A 21,898-nucleotide genomic window follows, 5' to 3' on the forward strand; every position below is an offset into this window, starting at 1 on the left:
CTGAATTTCTTTACAGGGGTATGCAGCCTCCTTTTAGGGTGATAAATGCAGATCATGCCTAGAATATCTGTCTTTTGATTGTTAGTACTTCAGAAGTAACAATCATATATATTTTTTTCTTTGTTGACCAGGTTAATCCTACTAAGGCTTGTGGCCTATTTTCAAGGGTAATCTGAGATGGTGTTTATAATTGCTAGGGAATCTGAAGACTGTCTTTTAGTCACTCTTCATATGGTATCTTTATTTACTGTTATACCTAACCTTGAAGGTATAGAATTTATTAGAGAATTCCTTAAAAGGTATAGCATTTATGAGGACACAGTGATAGACTTAATATGTTTATTTTTAGAAACAGTACTTGAGAATAACATTTTCCTGTTTGAAGACTCCCTGTTTCTACAAAAAACAGGCATAGCTATGGGCACACCATGTGCCAATAGCTACACCAATGCAGTCCTTGACCAATGGGAATCTGAGTATGTACTGGGAACTCATGAATTTGCTTCATGCTTAAATTTATAGATTGTTTGTTGATGATTTTTTTTGATTTGGAAAGGGACCATGGAGCAGTTGATTGAGTTTGTGGAATATCTGTATTCGACCACCACATATTTAAGATTTACCCATCACTCTTCGAGAGACTCTATAGATTTTTTAGATGTACAGATTTCTAGATATCCTAACTCTGGATTTGAGACAGGTATGTATAGGGAGTCCTGCAGGAAGAATGCTGTGCTGCAAAGGGACAGCTATGCATCCTAGATTTATGTATAAGAATGTTCTGAGGGTCAAGGTATGCGTATATCTAGATCAGTGGTGGCTGGTGACTTCAAATCAAAGGGGGGGCTGCAGGAGAAGCTGAATGGGTGAGGTCAATGGGAATAGGTGTGACCAACTAGAAAGGGGAGGAGCTATGCTCAAAAAAAACTGTAACTTTAACTAAATACTCTACCCTGGGTGCCACACCATCATTATGAGATTCCAATCAAAACAAAATGAAGTGTAGAAGAAAAAAAATATTTCAATCCATTGGCTGCATGACAGCTCACTTAATATCTAGATGGAAACAAAAAGGTTGAGGCATGAAAATATAAATTACTTTTTTAAATATATTACTAGAATGCCAGTCAAAATCAAGTATAAGAAAAACAAGCAGCACTCAGCTCAAACCACTTCTCCTTGCACTCCAGTTCTAATTATAATTTATATTCAGCTTTATTAAAGTACCAAGTAACAAGCTGAAAGTAGCAATCTCTGTGATACCCCCACTTGTAAAAATGTTTCTTATCAAAAAAAACCTGCTGCCTGACAACAACTATCTACTTGTTTCATGGGGAAAACATGATCAAAGTAAAAAATGAAAAGCAAACAAGAAACAAGCTCAACATACATTGCTTAAAGGATTACTGGATATGGACCAGACATGATAGACTGACATTCTGTTTAGTTCGCAGGTAAAGCCTGTAATGAGCTTCTTAAAATAATGTAATCCTGTCCTTTATTACAAATACTGTCATATGCATTTCAATACCCAAGGCTTATATGTTATCTAGTTATGTAGGTATTCTCTGTATGGCAACAACAGAAAGGCATTCAATGTTGGCAATTCTTTAAAGGTATGCTTATTAAAACTTACTTGCATCTTACAAGCTCAGACAAGCTTACCTGATGGTCATTAAAGCACTGCTGCTGAAACACAGAGCAACAGGCACTTTATGAATAATAACAAGCATAAATCAACAATATAAAAATATGACAGAAACCAGGACATTCTGCAAAATCAAGGACAGATGAAAAGCCACAGTCGTACTTGTGTCTACCTAGGATGTGGGATACTCTGCACACTTACACTGCATAACTGCTCCTTGCCTTGCTTGGACGCATCCAGAGTCACTACATGGGGGAGCCTGGGTCTGTAAAGGCATTCAGTTTGATTTGCCATATCTGTTTTAAATTTAGAGGCATTGACCAAGTTGAACCTGGTAACAGAGGAGGTCCTTTTTCTTTGTTGTTGGAGAAATTAGAGCTGATATGGCAAATCAGACTGAATGCCTTTACATACCCAGGATTGAATGAAGCTTGCTCTATCACCTGTTTATTAAAACTTAAAAGCCTGCTAAGATAAATAGATTAAACTTTAGTTTTTAAGGAACATTTTAACAAGCAATGTATGTTGTTTTATATGTTGTCACTATTCTTGTGTAAATGTGTGCACACTTTGTTGTTTTAAACTATCACATTTTTAAACCAGTGCACTTATTTATAGGATTCTTTAGGAATAAGGAAATGCAAGAAAGATTCAGAATGCATAGGGTTAAGCCTGACTTAAGCAGTTAAATGCAATTAAGAAGCTGAGCTTAACTCTAGGTCAAAAACTCACCACATGACTAGTCTGAATTGTTATAAAAGAAACTTTGTACTTTAAATCTGTTTATTCTGATGAAGTTCTGTATGGTACTTGAACGAAAAACGCTTCAATAAATTTGTGAGCACTACTATTCTTCATTGGAACCTTCCTGTCATTCGTTTGTGAGTTTATAGTTTTAGAGTTTTGTATCTGTTGGTCTGAATAAGAAAAATACCTTATAGAGTAATTTTGCCTGACTTGCACGGCTATTACAGTTTGCTTACAGAAAGCAACTCTGATTAATGTGCAAGCTACATAACTTAAACACTTGTGTAGAAATGCTGTTATCTGCTAACAAAATGCAACAAAGTTGTAAAATTGAAATGGTTTCAACAAAGACATCAAGAATATTCTGAAAATTGCATCTGATGTGGTTTCTGTATAAAATACCACTTTTCAGTTAAACGAAACCAGTTATAATTCAGGGAGTTTATTTTAGCAGTATTTTGTTAAGAGTAATAGCTGCCAAAGTAGAACAGTTAAGAAATGTTTGCATCCTTGCTTAACAATGAGTAAAATTCTGAGCATATTTTAAAAATAAGATGTTGCTGCTGAGAAGAAACTGATTGTTGACATGTTTCATGAAACAAACTAAGTGTGTTGTTTTTCCATTAGTTTTCTGTACATCTTGATAGTCAGTCCCAGGTCATCATTTGTTTTCTGTCTTAAGGTCAAAGCAGTTCTCAAAGTCACAGGATAACCTATCCAAACTTAAGCAAAAACTGGATTGGTCGGCCTCTGTTCATTGAGCAGTAAATTATGATCCCTGCTTTCATACTTATAAATGTGTATTTGTTGCAGTCTACATATATCATGAATCAATTAGATCTTTGTTTCTTACCAGGAAATAAAAATGTGCCTTAAATATGGTGTTTTTCTGATTAGTTATAGGCATTATAACATAAGTTGTTAGAAGAAAGGGATTTCTACATATATAAGGAGCAAAGTCCTACCTTCATTCTCTTTCTGGGTCTGATAAAGGATTAGTCTTAATACAAGTTTCTTCATTATAATATTTATTTACAAAGCAATATCCCACAATATTAACTCATTTAAATGGAAATGAAGTTTTCATGAAACTGTACTCAGAAAGTATTTAATTTGTACTATTTTATATTCCAAGATTTTCTAGAAAATTAAATAAAATGTAAAGTACTTGACCCTTCTGAGCCCACAAAAATGTCTCAAAGTAGAATTCCTTCTTTTAGTTATATTCTTAAAAATCTCTAGTTTGTCTTCCACTGCAACAGGTTGTTTCTAGTTTTGGGTTTTGCATTTTTTGTTCTACAATTTCCTCATTATTTTGCAAATTAATCTAAATGATAGATTGTTCAGAAAAAAAAGATATGTAAGATATGTGGCATCTATAAACTCAGTAATCCCCTGACTAATTTTAAATGTCCTTGTAAGCCTGTTTCAGATTAAGAAAGGAGTCCATTCATCCAGCCATAACCCCCATTGTCCCACTTTTGCATATGGGGTTGGGTATCATCTAGTAATTTATATAAGAAAGAGGGAAAGCTATACCCCCCTTTTGTCTGGCTGACACTGTATAGATGGAGAACTGGTAAATACTAGGATCTGGACCTTTATTCATGTAAGGGACTTTTTTAAATGTGTTCTTGTCTCTGTCATAAATTTGCTTTAGTCAATATTTCTGTTAAATTCTGTTAGAGACTTAGGTTTCTTTCAGTCTACAGTTGTAATGTACTATACTGGAGCCAGAAGTCTTTTATCTTTATATATAATATACATATATATAAAATGAAAAAAATTGCTTAATTTTCCACTGAAATGTTTTATTGTAATCATGCAATTGGATATACAGTATACTAAATTATGCAGTCTGAGTTCCTGCCTACTAACTGAAACTCTTTGTATGCTTTCCTTCTTCTAGGTAAACAGAATCAAGACTCCTAAGCAAATTGATGAACTCATAGAAATACAAACAGACACTGGAAAGTGGTATATGAGGTGTTTCGTTAGAATCCGCACAGAGCTTTATGGAGTAAGTAGATAGTGTGGAAGCTGCTGCACCAAAATGTTTTAACAATGCACTGAATAATATAAAACCACAATTTGCCATAGTGCCATGCATTCCTGAAAGCAGTACTAAGTCTCTTCCTTTATTCATTAAAATATTTTTGTTGGTAATACTTAATACTTTATAGACATGTATGCTGTTCCATGCACCTCTTTTGTTATACAACATCCCTGAAAGTACTATAAGTCTTAAAGCACAAACATACACACACATATGCACAGACACACAAATATGTGTATATATATATATACACACACACACACACACACACACACACACACACACACACACACACACACACGCACTTTAATAATAGCCTTTGATAGACTAGTTAACTGAAATTAGAATGTCAGTCAGTTTATTAGAATTACACAACTCAAAAAGCTCTCCAACCAGACATTTTTAGGTTTAATGCAACATTAAATTGCTGCAATAAACAAAGAGCAGAACTTTGTCTAGAAACTGATCACACATTCCAAATGCGAGATATATGGGTATAAAACAAGTAGCAGGATGCATCATGGTTTGAAATTAAAGTTGATTGTTAAGTCACATTGAAAAAGGCTTTCATAGCCGAAACCGGTTTGTGCATTACTATTAGGTTGTTTTTACAACCCTAATAAATTCTACTTTTATCTGTTGCCATCGAGTGCTGGTCTCTTTTTTGGATGAGATATAATAATAACCATAACAGCTAACCACATCCAGTTCTGCATCCAGTTACAAATCTATTCAGTATAAACTAACCAGTTAAGAGTTTATAATTTGTTAATGTTCAAAACATTTAATTATGTTTAAGAGATTGAAACAGTTACAATCTAAAGTTCATTTCCTGACTTTTACTAGAATGCATAACAGGTGATATTTAATGTACAAAAAGTTTGTTTGAATTTGGATTAAAACCAACTAACTTTAAGTTATGTCTGCTGCACACTATCCTCCATTTAATTCTGGTGGACACAAGGAAAGTGATGCAGCACAGTGGTGCAGTGGATAGTGTTATCACCTCACTGAAAGAGGTTCCCCAGTTTGATTCTTGGCTGGGGTGTCTTCTGTGTGGAGTCTGCATGTCCTCCCTGTGTTCGTGTGGGTTTCCTCTGGGTGCTGCAGTTTCCTCCCACATTTTAAAGACATGCAGTATGTGGATTGGACACTCTAAATTGGCCATAGGTGTAAATGTGCATGCAAGTATGTGGTATGGAATAATACTGTGGCAGGGTTATCCACCTGGCAGTGTAAACCTTGGCTCTAGAAGATTGTCATTGTTGATGTGACATCCCAACTCTATGTGCAAAAAGGGAAAAAAGAGGTTCTGGATGGATGAACAAAGAAAGTGATCGTGTGCATTTTTATTATACATAAAATTATTTGAAACTAAGGCTAGTACTATGACCTAATATTAAACCATCCAGAAAATCATTCTAGGAACTGTAAGTAATCTCTCTCTGTCTTTCTTTCTCTCTCACTCACTTTCATAATCAGTTTTAACTTAGCTACTTGTATGCATCAGTGAGCATATCTTCTAAATGTATGTCCTCTTGGATACTACAAGATTACAGGATTGTGTTATTGCCCAATACTTTCTATTTTTTAAATAGTCATATGGTGTTGTAAAGTGTTTTTTATAAAGTGCTTTTTGTTTGTTTGTTTTTTATCAACCTATCAGAGACACCATTTTCAAATTACTGGTATTGTATTCTATGAAAGCAAGAGAAACAAAGTATTTACTGATCAGTGATATTTAGCTTTATTACTCAGATAGTTTAAGATTTGGTTTGAGTTTGTTTTTTTTTTTTCCTGCAGATATGGGAGTGTGGGATAAGCTGGAGGGGAAGGTTTCAGGGAGGATAAATGTTTACTGTTATCCATTTTATGTTTCATGTTATAGTTAGGAAATTCAGTGTTTCACATAATGCTGCCTAATGCTTTGCAATCACTAAATATTCTGTTTTTAGTGAAGTATAGTTTGCTAGTGTACTAATTATATATGTCACTTATAATCTGCCGGATTCACGATGGCTTGCACGTAGTATACGAGTAGAGTAAGACTCCATGCAGCTATCATGTCCGATGAGTGATCCAGGAACAGCTTGTAGGGGCGTGTAAGAGAGTTCCTAAAACGTCTCCTACATGGACAGGACTGGGATATGCAAATTACCTCACTTGCAGCTGAAAGGCATGCAAATGAGGTAAATTTGCGATCCAGGAAGCACAAACCTGTCCGAGTAGGAGCCGTGTTAGCTGCAGAAATGTACTTAGTTGACAACTGAGTACCGTTCTGCAAATAGCACAGTGGAGCCTTGTCAGCTCCAAATAAAGGTTGCATATGGTTGAGGAAGCATGCCAATGGCCAAATATATGGCCATTGGAAAAGTTCCCAGATGCAAAATTAAAATAAAAATACTTTTTTTTTCGACGATTTTCGATGTTTAAGCGTAGCGCAGTACCACGCAAACGGGGTGCACTAAAAACAATCATAAAATAAGAAAATAAAAGCCATAAACGTGGAATCTATGAAAACTGTTAAATTACAATGCAAGGGAATAGCAGGCTGAAGACAACATGGCTACCGAGTAGGGGTTGCTAAGGGGAGAAGCCCAGTTTAAGACATGTAACCAAACATTAGTAGGCAATCCTATGTAAATGAGTGTTAGGATAGTGAATCGTACTTTTACATAGCAAATGAGCACAGGCAGTGGAGTGTAGGAGTAGGATATGGGGAGGAACAGAGTAGGAGATAGGTGACATCACAAGGGAGGTATGTATGAAAGTAGTGAAGCTCATAGGAGCAGAGTGGCATGTGTCAGCTGTCAGTTAGACATCATGGAAAGAGGTGTGTCAACAGGTAGGCCAGGGAAAGCCAAGAAATGGAAGGTGTATACTGTGGATAACACCAAAGTTTCTTGCTGAATGGGTATGCATGCGTGTGCGCGCCTGTAAACCCTAGTAAGACAGATTGCATGTGTGAAAGCGTGAGTGCGCGTGTTTAAGCCAGCGTAAGCATGTATAAGGCTGTTTAAAGACCTGTAAGCACGTTTGTGCTGGTGTACAAGCATTTTAACCCAAATAACCAAGTTGTAGTCTGTCTAAGCATGTGTGCATGCATGTGAGCTGCTGTGAGCGTGTCTGCGCTTGTATGCACGTCGCTCCCCCCTGAGGAAACAGAAAGGAAAAAGGAAGCACAACAAATAGTAGGAAGCTACCAGGGAATACTAGGAGAGCTAGCAGGTGAAAACAATCAGAATCAGGCAATTACACAGGCAGAACACTAGCCCAGCCCAGTACTTAAAACTCTGGAAACAACAGTGCAGTTTGTTACTCTCAAGAGACACTGCAACACAGGAGTAAGCTACTACAAGTGAAAACTGATAAAGCTACACTCAGACAAAAAATGCTAGGGGCTGCCATTGCTGTTATAAGGCGACATATGCAACATGCTGAGGGTGGTGACAATGTAAATGCTGCCGGACAACCCAAAGTGAGGAGACGGAGAAGAGTGTATAGGCCCAGGGTCACCTACCAGGGCTTACATGAGCTGGAAATAGTGGAGCGCTATAGATTGGACAGAGACCTCCTGCAGCAAATTGTTGAGCTGTGCAGGCCACACCTCACACACAGAACCAACAGAGGGGAACCCATCCCAGTGGAAACCAAGGTATGTGTTGGCCTAAGAATACTAGCAACAAGTACCTTCCAAAGACCAACTGGTGATATGATGGGGATATCACAGGCATTAGCATCCAGGGTACTGCACCAGTTCCTGGATGCCATGTCAGCACATGTCGGTGATCATATATATTTCCCCAATTCCCGTGAGGTATTGGCCAGTAATATGCATCTCTTTCAGCAAATATCAGAATACCCTGAGGTAGTGGGTGCAATAGACTGCACACATATATGCATCAAAGCACCAGCCGGTGAGTGGGGTGGGGCCTACATTAACCGCAAGGGCTTCCCCCTCCATCAACTGCCAGGTCGTGTGTAATGCCCAGGGCATAATAATGAATGTGTGTGCTGGCTGCCCTGGAAGCTACCATGATTCCCATATCTGGCATCTGATGCAGCTGTACCAGACATTTGCCAATGGGGACATCCCACATGGTCACTTAGTGGGGGATGCTGGCTATGCATTGGAGCCGTGGCTGATGACACCGATCAGAAACGCACACACACCTGAACAGGAATGCCATAATGAGGCACATGCACAAACATGAAATGTAATTGAGCGTGTGTTTGGGTTTCTCAAGTCATGGTTCCAGTGCATGGACACATCTGGTGGAGCCTTGCAATACTCACCAACTACATGTACCCAAATTGTCATGGTATGTGCTATGCTACATAATATGATTCTGCAAAAATAGCTGCAGCAGGACCAGCATAGACCTGGGCCAAACAGCCCACCACCATTGCCAAGGCCATCACAGGCAGAGTGTGACTCGGAGGAGGAACAACCTGAGCCTGCTGCAGTAGGCAGAAGGAGGTGTGCCCAGTATGCCTTGGCCTTGGCAAAGAGGCAACGCATAGCACATACACTGGCTCAGTAGGAACCCTGGAAATGATACCTCTCTCTGACTCCCACATATAGTGAAAGGGATGCCTAAGTTGACACAACCTGCTTTCAAACATCTGCAGGGAGTGTAGTATGTGCATCCGACATAGGCAGCCCTGCAGCACCACCTGAGGCATGATTGCCATGTGTTAAGCAATGTAAGGTAGTGCTAAACAGCATTTACCACCATGTAGCATATGCAAACTTGATGACCTTGAGTATCATCCTACCCTCACTAAACATGATGCCACAATATGAAGACAAGATGATCAATTACAACAATTGGCTTAAGTATTGGTGTCAGTGAAAGGGGATCCAATGCCTGTCAGCCTGGGATGACATGCTCAACAAGATGTGATGCTTCGCTAGGGATGGCTTTTGCCTGTCACCTGTGGCCTTTTGGATATAACCAAAGGCTCTTGTCACCCCCATAGTGCCTTTTTTAGGTAAAGCTCAAAAGACAAACCCACCTCCATAGGTATCACAAGGGATAAGAAACTAGAAGTAATGCTACTCAATGCCAGAAGTCTAAACTGCAAGATGCATGCACTCCAAACTCTCCTCAGCATGGAGAATGTTGATATCTGTGCAGTAACAGAAACCTGGTTCAATGCTCCCAAGAGCACCCTAGCACTAACAGGTTACACCTCATACCATGCTTTACAGCCCCAAAACATAGAACAAACTACAAAAGGAGGGTGAGTATCAATATTTGTCAAAAATACCCACACCCCCAGGTTGGTGGCACAGCATGAAGCATCAGAGACTATCCATGTGACCCTAACAGTGGGTAAAACCACCTTCCAGTTCATAGCCTGCTACAGACCACCCTCCTAAACCCAGGAACCACACTTGGCTGACTGGAGAACACATGAAAATATGAAGGTCTCCCCAAACACCATTATATTGGGTGACTTCAACTACCCAAACATAGACTTGGAGCATTACCCTAGCTGCAACACCCTAGCCCAAAGGTTCCTAGAATTTATAAACTCAAATGCTATGGAACAACTTGCTACCACTCCCACAAGAGGGGAAAACATACTGGACCTGATCATCACCAACATGGGGACTCTATGCCCAAGACCAGAAGTGTATCCCTCACTGGTAAGATCAGACCATAGAGTAATCTCACTGGATATTCACATCCCGACCCCAGCCCATGGCCAGAAAACCACAGTGAAAAATGTTCACTAAAGTAAATGTCACACTCCTCAAAACCGAGGTGGAATCCTTCACAGCCCCTGTGCCTGTGGAAAATACGGCCCAGACCTCAGAACCCTTTATAAACGCATTCTATGAACATCTTCAGGAATGCATGGATCATGCAATCCCAAATAAAACCAAGATCCAGTCCTCCAAAGGCAGGCATCCTGTCTGGTGGACCCCAGCCATAAAAAAAACATACAATACAAGGAGGAAGCTACTATATGATAGAGCAAAATCCCAAAAAGGGAAGGCATCTCTGATCAGTATTATTGAAAAACTATGGCCACACATAAAATCGTCTAAGGCCATCATTGAGATAAACATTGTACAGGACACTAAGGATAATTACAAGACTTTCTTTAGTTATGGTAGGAACCTGGGTGGGAATTCCCAGATATGCTCAGAATTAGTCCAAAATGACAAACAATACACCAAACCCACAGACATTGCAAACATCTGAGCTGACAGGTTCAGTGCCACCCCTCCCCACCAAAAGGGCAAATATCTATCCCAGCAGAGTGCTGGCCCCCTGACATCTCAGATGCTCGGTAACAGCCAGCCTCTCCAAAGCAAAACACACAGCATCAAAGGGACCAGACAGTGTCCTGGGCTGTGTCCAACATGAACCCCAAGAAGAATTGAACACAAACATGAAACCACTGTTCAATCTCAGCCTTACCACAGGATATGTACCTAAAGAGCAGTGTACAGCAACAGTGGTCCCTCTCCACAAAGGTGGTGCCTCAATGGATACTGCAAACTATTGGCCCAGAAGCCTGACTAGCTTGGTCTGCAAAGCTATGGAAAGGATCATCATGGACCTCAGAAATAAAGATATTGGGGACCTACAGACACTGGATCCTACCCAGTTTGGCTTTGTTAAGGGCAGATCCTGTCTCTTAAACCTGGTTGAGTCATTTGAAACAGTCACCAAGGCCATTGACGAGGGGAAGGCGGTCCACACAGCCTACCTGGACCTCGCGAAAGCCTTCCATATAATACCCCACTTGGTCATTATAGATAAGCTCACCAGCTTCAATATAAACCCCTATGTCACTAGATGGGTTGCAAACTGGCTCAAGGACAGAACCCACATGGTCAGAAATGCTGGAGCCATGTCAGACCCCAAGCCAGCTACAAGTGGCATCCCACAAGGCTCAGTCCTGGGACCCCCCCTTGTTTGGTATATATTTCTCGGAGGTACAGGCCAACACAGAAGGACTGTGGCTGAACAAGTTTGCAGATGACTGCAAACTGGGCACCATAATCGACCCTCCAGCTGACACAAGCATCCTACAAAAGGCCCTCATAGAAACAGACAACTGGTGCCAGAGCCATGTCCTCAAGCTAAATGCAAAAAAGTGTATAGTCATCCCCTTTGGAAAAAAACTAAGTGCCCACAAATTACCACATAGGTGGTAACCCATTAAGTATGGAAGAAGTGATAAGGGACCTGGGGACCCAAGTTGATAGCAATCTCTCATTTGACAATCACGTGGCCAAAGTGTTTAGAAAAACATTTCATACAGCCCACCTAATCATGAAGGTATTCACATCTAGATCAGGGGAGGTCATTGTGCCTCTTTACTCATCCCTCATCAAGCCCATAATTGAGTACAATGCCCCTTGGGGGATGTACCTTATCAGACACCTGCAGCAGCTGGAAATACCACAAAAGTACCTCACCAGGAGGATCACAGGGCTCAAACACATGCCATTTGCTGCCCGGTTAAAGAAACTGCAGCTCCACTCAATGGCATACCGCCTGCCCAGAGGTGATCTGTGCCTGATGTATAAAGCCATGTCCAACCTGGAATCAATGGACATGCTGCACCTTAGAAAATCAGAATCCCATCAAGTTATGCGCTCAAGGGACCTGAACCTCAGAATTGAAATTAATAGGACATGCTGGAGTGACAGATTCATAACCCAGAGGCTCCCTCCACACTTGAGTAAACTCCCACTCCAGGTTAGCCAGAGTCCCTCATTGACTCTCATCAAAAGGAATCTGGATGAGTGGATGGGAGATTGTAGGTTTACCCTGGGTATCACTTCCATGTCACTGTTAGACAGAGGCACACTATACTAACCTTGAAAAATGTCATGGCAAACTCCACTTAAAATGTGTGTTGAAAGCCAAACACACTCTGGCTAGGATTATAAATGCCCTAGGGCAGATAGCCTAGTATAAACCTATGAAGATAATCGCACACACCAACTAGTACAACTGTGGTCAATGTGGAGTAATGTTTGGCAATGTCCACCCAAGTTGGTGAATACACAGCAATGTTGGACAAGCCTGGTTTAAGTAGGCCATAGCTGAACAAAATGCAACATGCTCATAGTTGCCCAATTGGCCCTTAACCAGTCTGGTCTGCTTAGTATGAACATTTAAAGCAGTGATGGGACTCAAACCCATGATACTGTGCATCATAGTGAAAGTACTGAACCAGTACACCATGACAGTATTGCAGTTTTCAGCCAGTATGAAAGAATGTTGACAAGTCTTTGCAAACTATCCCATGGAAATCCTGCAGGCACAGCACAATCCCTGTTGAGTTATGACACAAAGGAGTCTGGCAGTAAGAACACAACATGACTTCCAACACACACACAGTATAAATGTCAATACTGGTCATGTTCACACACAGCCACAAATGTAGTGGACTTCAGATCACAACATATGGAAAGGTCACACTGGGCATGCTCACACACTTGGATAAATGAGACATATGTCAGGCAACAAACCATGGAAAGCCTGAACTGGGCATGCTCACACACTTAGGCCATGTCTGAGTATAGCAGTCGGCCACACATATCTGGCAGTTGTATGTGTTAAGCCAGGAACCTCCCACGATCCAGCAATCTGCCATGTGCACACAGTTAAATGACAACAGACACATATATTAATATACTGGAACCCTGTCATGATCAAACATGTTACGCAGATACACAAGTTGTTCATAGAAACTGGGAAAGCTACGGCAATAAAGACCTGCAAACAGTATCAGCAACAAATATTGTGCATCCCCAACATAAACATAGGTGCAGAGGTCGATACTAGGCTGTCTACCCTAGGGAATTTATAAGCCTAGGCAGAGTGTATTTGGCATCCACCTCCCCAGTAGAGTAGCCTACTGTGCCTCTGTAAAGTAGGTCACAGAAGGCACCCTTTAAGGCTAGTTTGTTGTGCCTCTGTTGAGCAGGGACACAGTGGAGATCCCAGGGGTGAATTTGCAATCTCCCATCCATGCGGCTGGATTTTGCTGGAAGAGGGTTGGCGAGGGGCTATGTCTAACTTTAATTGGGATTCAATTCCAGATGAGGGGAGCCTCTGGGTAATGAATCTGTCCCTGCAGTATGTCCTATTTAGTTTTGTGCTGAGGTTTAAGTTCCTGGAGTGTGTAGCTCTAAGGGTCTTGGATGTTATGAGGTGGAGCATGTCCATTATTTCTGGGTTTGTTGCAGGTGTTGGGTAAGGTACACATCAAAAGGGCCATTGTAGTCAAACATGGGCCTGATGAGTGGCTAGTAGAGGACCACAATGACCTCCCATGATCTACATGCAAACCCCCATGTGATAAGGAGGGCTATATAAAGTTCTTTGCAATGACTCTGTCAATGTGATTAGCAAAGGAGAGGTTACTATCTATGTTGGTCCCCAAATCTGTAAATACATCTTCTGTACTTAATGGATTACCACTTATGTGGTGATTTGTGTGCACCTTGTTTTCCCCAAAGGGGGTGATTATGCATGTCTTAGCATTTAGCACGAGGCCATGGCTCTGGCAACAAGCATCCATCTCTGTGAGACCCTTATGGAGGAAGCATGTGTCAGCTGCAGTGTTGCTTATGGCCCCCGGTTAGCAGTCATCTGTGATGTTTGTTAGACATAATCTCCCCATGTTAGTCTGAACCTCAGAGAAGTACATACCGAACAGGACAGGTCCCACAACTGAGCCCAGTGAGACACCAGTTGTAACTGGTCTGGAATTGGACATGGCACCTGCAATTCTGACCATGTGGGTTCTATCCCTGAGGCAGATAGCAACACATCTAGTGATATAGGGGTTGATATTTAAGCTGGTAAGCATATGTATGATGCCTGAGTGGGATATTGTGTTGCAGGCTTCTGCAAGGTACTGGTAGACTGTGTGAACTACCTTGCCCTCATCCATGGCTTCAGTAACCATTTCAAAGATATGAACTATGTGTAAGAGGCAAGATCTGCCCTTAACAAAGCCAAATTGTGTATGATCCACTGTCTGGAGGCTCACAATGTTTTAGATTATGACTTCCATGATAATACGCTCCATAGCTTTTTCTACCACACTAGTCAGGCTTATGGGGTGATAGTTCCTGTGGTCTGTTGTGGCGCCACCTTTGTGGAGTGGGAGCACTGTATCTGTATGCCATTCTCAGGGTACATATCCTATAGTAAGGCTAAGTTGGAACAGTGACTTAATGTGAGTGTTCAGTTCTACTCAGAGCTCATGTAGGACACAGCCTGGGACACCGTCCGGTCCCATACATATGCTGTGTTATTTGCTGTGGAGAGGGCACCTTTCACCTGTGCATCTGTGATGTCAGGGAGGTTACATTCATTTGGGATGGGCATCTGTACCCCTGGGGGGTAAGGGGGGGTGCATTTGTGTAGACTCTGTCTGCCAGGGTGTAGGCTATGTCCGTAGGTTTGGCATATTTTGTGCTGTTATGCAACAATTCAGAGCATATCTGGGTTGTTTCCACACATATTCCTGACATAACTAAAGAAGGCCTTGTGATTATCTGTAGTATCTGCTCAATTTCACTGTCAAAACGTGCAAGTGATGATTATATGAGGGATTGAAGTGTCTTGCCAATACTGTTCAGAGATGTCCTCCCTCTGTGGGATATTGCTCTGTTATGTAGTAGCTTCCTCCTTCTGTTGTACAGCTTATATATGGCCGGGGTCAACCAGACAGGTCTCCTGTTTTGGAGGAGTCATGGTTTTATTTGGGATAGCATGATCAATGCATACCTGCAGGTGCTCATACAATGCGTTTGTAAAGGATTCTGCAGATTGGGCTGTATTATCCTCCAGCACAGGGCCTTTGAAGTATCCCACCCCAGTCTTCACAAGTGCAAAGTCTGCTTTTGAGAAATTCTTTACAGTGATTTCCTTGGCTGGGGGTGGGGATGGGATATGGATGTCCAGGGAAAGTTGTTTATGGTCTGATCTTAACAATGAGGGTTCTATCTCTGGTGTGGAACATAGAGTCCCCATGTTGGTGATGATCAGGTCCAATATGTATTCCCCCTTCTGGGTGTGGTGACTGGTTGTGCCATAGCACATGGATCCACAAATTGTAGTGGCTGTAGGGTGATGTTGTTGAGGGCCTGAGTAGTATCCCCAGTCAATATTTGTGTACCTGAAGTCAACCACTATAATGGTGTGTGTGAAGACCTTCATATCCTACACTGTTCCCAGGAAAGCCGAGTGTGGTTCCTGGGTATGGGGTCTGAACTACACACCAAACCAAAAGGCAGTTTTGCACAATGGTAGTTGTATATGTATGGCCTGTCATGCTTAGTGCAGTGGTACCAACCCAGAGGTGTGTGTATCTGTGATGTATATGGATACACCCCCTACTTGTGTTGTGTGTTACAAGTCCTGTGGTCACAAAGCATGGTATAGAACATAACCTGGCAGTGCCAGTGTGCATATGTGACCCTGAACTAGGCGTCTGTTAATGCACAGATATTGTTATCCCACATACTGAGGGATAGTAAAAGATGTACATTCCGCTTTGGAAAGACTGATGATGTCAGCACCCTATAAATACAGCAGGAGAAGGGAAATCATCCAGTAATGCGAATAGCATGCTGCACTAATGTGTCTCTCTCAAGTATCATAACATAGTTAGGTAGGGGTTTGAATCCTGCAAACGCTGTGTGTGTGGGGGGGGTGTATGTATGCAATTCTCTGTGAAAGGAATGGCCTTTTTGAAGACTGGGATAACACACTAAAAGATGTACATTCCTCTTTGGAAAGACTGATGATGTCAGCACCCTATAAATACAGCAGGAGAAGGGAAGTCATCCAGTAATGTGAATAGTGCGCTGTGCTAATGCATCCCTCTCAAGTATCATAACATAGTTAGGTAGGGGTTTGAATCCTGCAAATGACATGTGTGTGTTTGTCGCACAGTTTGTCAATGTGTTGTGCATTTTGCTTTTATTATTGTATGACATATTATTATAACAGTAATTTCAATGCACACATCAGGTATGTGTGTGCCACATACAGACATGTACCTGTGACCTTTAATAGTTCCTATGTGTGAAGCCTGCCTCATATGATTACAGTTGTTACCTTTGCCAGCATGTGCCGCAGCTTACCAGACCTTAGGCCGTACATGTATGTTGGTGACAATGCAGGCTACTGCAGTGAACTTTGTCCTAGGCCAACTATGTGACACACACCCATGAAAGCTTTCATAGATTAATGTGGGTGATGGTTCATGTCTGGAGTATATGTCAGACATGTTAAAACACAGCAAAGTCTGTGAGTGATGGACATCCAGTGTAGGTGTATGGCAATTGTTGCCGATATGCATACAGACACCGTCTTGCTTAAGTGATACACCGAGGGACTGCAGAATACCTTTGGAAATGTGAATATCACAGGATAGACAAGATAACACTTGTCCACATGTACACACCATTACCCGTTCTACATGAAGGGTGCTACCACCTACATGGTACTGTTGGAATACTATGTTAACTACATGCCGATGACAATGCTACAGTTGTGTTACAGCAATACAGCATGGCTTGGACAACAGGTATCTGTCTATATGATACCCTTGTGGTGGTTAGGTGTGTCATGTGTAGAATGCATTGTAGGCCACTGTATGCATTTGCAGTTGTGGATGGACATATCCGTAGTGTGTTGACAAGTACGTGAGACTGCTATATGCCAAAGAGTATTGTTCCCAAGGATGTGTGGGTCTCAGTAAGAATGGCTACTGGTATAGTGCAGTACTACAGGGATAACACTGACACCAGGTTCCTACATCTGTGTATCAGTTGAGGAGACACCATGTAATGACCACGGAATGTCAGGCTATGTAGGCTGTGTATAGTACCAGAATGCAGACCATTGACATATGGAAACCGTATCACCCACAGCATACTGTCAAACCATGTCATGTTCCATGCTAACCATGTTCACAAATGTACACCTGCAACTCTGTGCTGCAAACATCACACATGTACATCCTTGAAGGCGAACTGCCGAGGTACCGGATCGTTGAATAAAGAAAAGCAAGTTACTGGTGAAGTACTGGCTGGCTGTGTGTTTTCTTATTTTTGACCTGTGAGGTGTTTTTGCTATCACACATGTACTGTCCACACCCCAACACATGGAGGCACAGGTACACACAACAGCCATGTGGCACATGTGCAGACAGTACACTTTGGGAATTAACACTGGTGTATACAAAACTACAATGACAATCATAGTTAATGCATCATGCATGCTTGAATATACCCACAACGATATCATTACACTGTACTGTTAACAACATGATATTATTGCTACAGTGCTATGTAGTCACCCTGTGCATGAGCACCATGCTATTCTGTTCCTGTATCAATGTTACAGATAGCAGGAGGTGGCACAGTTTCATCACATGCACAGGGTGTGTACTTGGTTTGCCAGAGTCTGCCATTGACACATCCAATCGACATGTATGTGTGTGTGTGTTGGTGAGGGACAACAGTACAACATGGGGCAATGTTCATGCGATGTGTGTGTGTATGTGTTAGCCCTAGGTGTTAGCATTATGTGTGTGTGTACGCTTGCATACAGTTCCACCATGTGGCTGCCATATACGGGTGTTTGTGGACAGCCACAGACTGTACCTCCCAGGTCATACAGATCACTGTCTCTGGCCACGGATACTGTACCTGTGCCTGGCAGGGGTGCTATGGACAGTATCAGGTACTAAGCCAGACTGGGTGCTGTCATTAGAAGCAGTGGGTTGTTGACTGGACACATGTCCCTGCTGGCACTGTCCAGAGCCACGTGCACGTGGTCTTCTAGGATGGTGTAATGACAGCACAGACCCAGCATTGCTGGGGCTGGTACTGGCACTATGGGAGCGGCTGCGGGTTTGTTGTCATCCGGGACGACTGCCAGCTGATGATGTTGCTGGCATACATCCACGTCGACGCCTCAACTGTCCTGCACTGTCCTGGCTCCTGGACATGTAGTTGTGGAAGAGATCTAATGTGCCCCCCCAACGTCCATCAATGACCTCACTGATATTACGGATGGCAGCCGCAACGTCATGCACAGTGTCATTCATAGCGGTGTGATGTGCTCTAAGCTCCCTCAGACCCTGTCTGGTGTACCATTCCATACGTGCCTGTGCCTGCATTACAACCCGGAACATAGCTGAGGTTGAAAGACCTCTGTGGGCACGTCTGACAGGGGCAGTATGACCATGGTTGCTCCCACGGGAACCCCTGGACATCTGCCTGTGTGGTACCATGTCAGGAATCTGGCCATGGCAGCTGTGAGGGGATGCATGTGCCAATGATACCACACTACCCTGGTCAATGCCCACTGTATGCTGTCCCTCAGCTAAGGACATTGGTGACAATGGATGTATCGGCAGGATGACTGTGCGCATTGACGGGGTTGACTGCTGTGTAGTGTCGATTGGCTGACCAACGACAGACCCTGTCACACCTCCCTGTGCCATTACACATGTATCATCATTATCACTATCCCCGGCAGTGGCTTCAGGTTCCCTGCTGCACTCCACCAGAGCAACATCAGAACATGTGAGAGGAAGATAGGAAACACAGTTTACAAATGTGTACATGATGTTAGCACACAGGCGCACAGGCGCACAGGCACACAGGCACACAGGCACACATGCACACATGCGCACATGTGCACAGGAACACAGGCACACAGGCACACTACTCAGTACAGCAGATACAAACACAGACACACCTGCAATCCAACGCATACACAATACTGTTTGATGGTGGGTGACAGTATCACAAGGAAAAACATCACTGCACACGTGTCAGCATGCAGATTATGTGTTGCACAGGAACATGCAGTGCAAGTGTAGACAGCCCTTGTTAATAACAGTATACGTGTACTTGATGGTTGTGTGTAGTTGTTCAGTGATTGTCTCCACCCTGGGACACAATGTGTACAAGGACATAGCAATGTTCTGCAAGTGTTACAAGCTGTGGGTGCATATATTTGCACACACACACACACACACAACACATGACGGTGCTACGCAATAACTGCTATGTGTACTTTTCTGGTCAGTGGTACTGGATGTGGTGTAGTAACGTGAGCCATGATCAACATGCTTCTTGTGGTCAGTCAACAATAATAATGTGTGCCAGACAGGCAGCTAGCATGCTGTACCTGAAGTGCAGTAACATGACTACATCCACAATTACACAGCCACTTGTTACATGGGTGTGTAAGGTGGCCAATAGTGAGCATTGCCTAACATGAATGTATTATTTGTTCAAGACTGTTGCACAAAGACATGGTAGGCCTCTACCCCTCAGGTATATTATGTGTGCTGCATAGAGGATAAGTGGGATACTGAAGGGTGGCCATACAGCAGGTGTCATAACTGGACATGTGTAGCAGGCTAAGGTGTAGTGTCTATGCCACACATGTGTGTTGTGTACATGTGTATCAGGTATGCCTATACAATGTCCAGTACTGTGTTGCCACACATGTGTGTCATGCTCTGTGTATTGCATGTGAGTGAGGCAGCTACTGAGAATAATGGGATATGCATAGTCTCACAGCAAACATGCACATCATGCATTATGCGTAGTTGTTACATGCGCACACACTACACCTCTATATGACATGCACATGTCGTTAGCAATAGTATTGTTATTACACACTCACCAGCATGGATTGGCTGCCTTGCTGTCACTCCAGAGGGACCTGCAAAAATATGACAGTGATTGCCAGTGGCCACAACTGTGCCATTGATACTGTGAGTATGATAAAGTACAGTAGTACAACAGGTGGCTTTCGCAGGTGTACAGATTATGCTCAGAATATCAATCTTGCAGAAGAATAGGCAGGTTAACAGCTACACACACAGTACATATCTCACATACGCATAAACTACCAGTACAGAGAACAGTCAACTACAGATATGGCATGTTACCTGCACACTCCATTTCAACATGCTGGGTGGCTCCGGCCTCCATGATGACACATGGTTGTGGATGTTGTTGTTGTTGGCCTGGAGCCACAACACTTAGGAGGTGCTCCTCCACACTGGTGAGGGGGGGTGGATAGGTACCCCACCACCTGTGGCAAGCTGTTGTCTGTGGACATCAGACGCACGCTGCCGGACATGTCTAATTAAATCACTGCAGTGATGGCGTACCTGCTCATATGTCCGGTTATGCATGCCTATGTCATTTACCCAACAGACAAGATCTTGCCACAGTGCAGCCCTCTCATGCTAGTTCTGGCTGGTCCTGGAAAACAGCACAGAGAAATTCTGCACCAGGCTATGGTGGATCTCCTGATCCTCTGCTGCTGTATAAGGTGAGTTATGCTGATGCACCATCACCCTGGAAGGAAAAGAAAAATATGTGAGCAAGTCATGTGGCACACTTAATATTCTAATGTACTGATATCACTTAACTGCCATATATAGCATCTGTCTGTCTATCAGGGGACACACATGTTTGATACCACATATCAGTGCTCAGCCCACAACTGTCTGACGGTGCCTGCCACACTCCATACAGCAAACTAGTATACACCAGCACTCGGCACACTGTTTGGGATACAATGCACAACCTCACACTGGGGGTATGTATCAAGCTAATGGATGACGAATATTGTCATCCCATGCAATGAATGCAATGCACATTTAACAGTTTAAACAGTAATCCACCCTAGTCTTTGATGTCATACCCCTACCTGACATATGTGCACAGTTGTTAATATAGCCAGCATACTGCTGTCACAGAGTATACATGCTGCCAGGTACACACACATACCCTGTAACACACATGTGATTGCGGCCATGGTACAGGCATCATTACACACACATTACACATACACACAACACACAAATGTATGACGACACAGATGAGCATTAACTGTGTACCTTATGGTACTGTGTGCCCCTACTTACAGATACCTATACATGAGGTATGTAATCTGTGCAGACTACAGGAAACACACCAGACAGTGTTACCAGGGAATGTGAACATACACCATATTGTAGTGTTTAGGCCTACAACTTCAGGTAGTACAACAGTTCATATGTGAGCTGGATTCAACAGCAGTACTACTTACTGAGCATACATGTATTGCTTCTGCCTATGATGGGACACCACAGTCGTACACAGGGAACTACAGCACAACATATGCCAATCTACTATGTTTGCATCCCGATAACTGACACATCTTTCTCTGGCCTCACACCTACGACACAAACTACCATGACAGACACAAACCCACACTAACCTATCACACTTTTACAGACCTTGCACAGTCAGTGTCACACTCATTCAACCTCACATAGCTGGTATTGCACTGAGTACATGTGTGTGTGCATTGTGTCATAGGTAGGTACTATGCTATTGGCCCTGGGCCTAGGGCAGCCTAGCCATATGC

The 21,898-nt window shown here is 42.6% G+C and overlaps 1 protein-coding gene across 1 annotated transcript in view; it reads left to right on the forward strand.

Annotated features, from left to right (window-relative positions):
* The window catches only part of SV2C (synaptic vesicle glycoprotein 2C), a 1,515,246-nt gene that overhangs the window by 1,098,610 nt on the left and 394,738 nt on the right, over window positions 1-21,898 (forward strand). The window contains exon 7 of the mRNA XM_044063964.1: window positions 4,305-4,415. Within this exon, the coding sequence (XP_043919899.1) occupies window positions 4,305-4,415 (111 nt within the window). The remainder of the gene's footprint in view (window positions 1-4,304; window positions 4,416-21,898) is intronic.

This window comes from Protopterus annectens, chromosome 2.part2, assembly GCF_019279795.1.
Source record: "Protopterus annectens isolate FY-2018-M chromosome 2.part2, PAN1.0, whole genome shotgun sequence".
Lineage (NCBI taxonomy): Eukaryota > Metazoa > Chordata > Ceratodontiformes > Protopteridae > Protopterus > Protopterus annectens.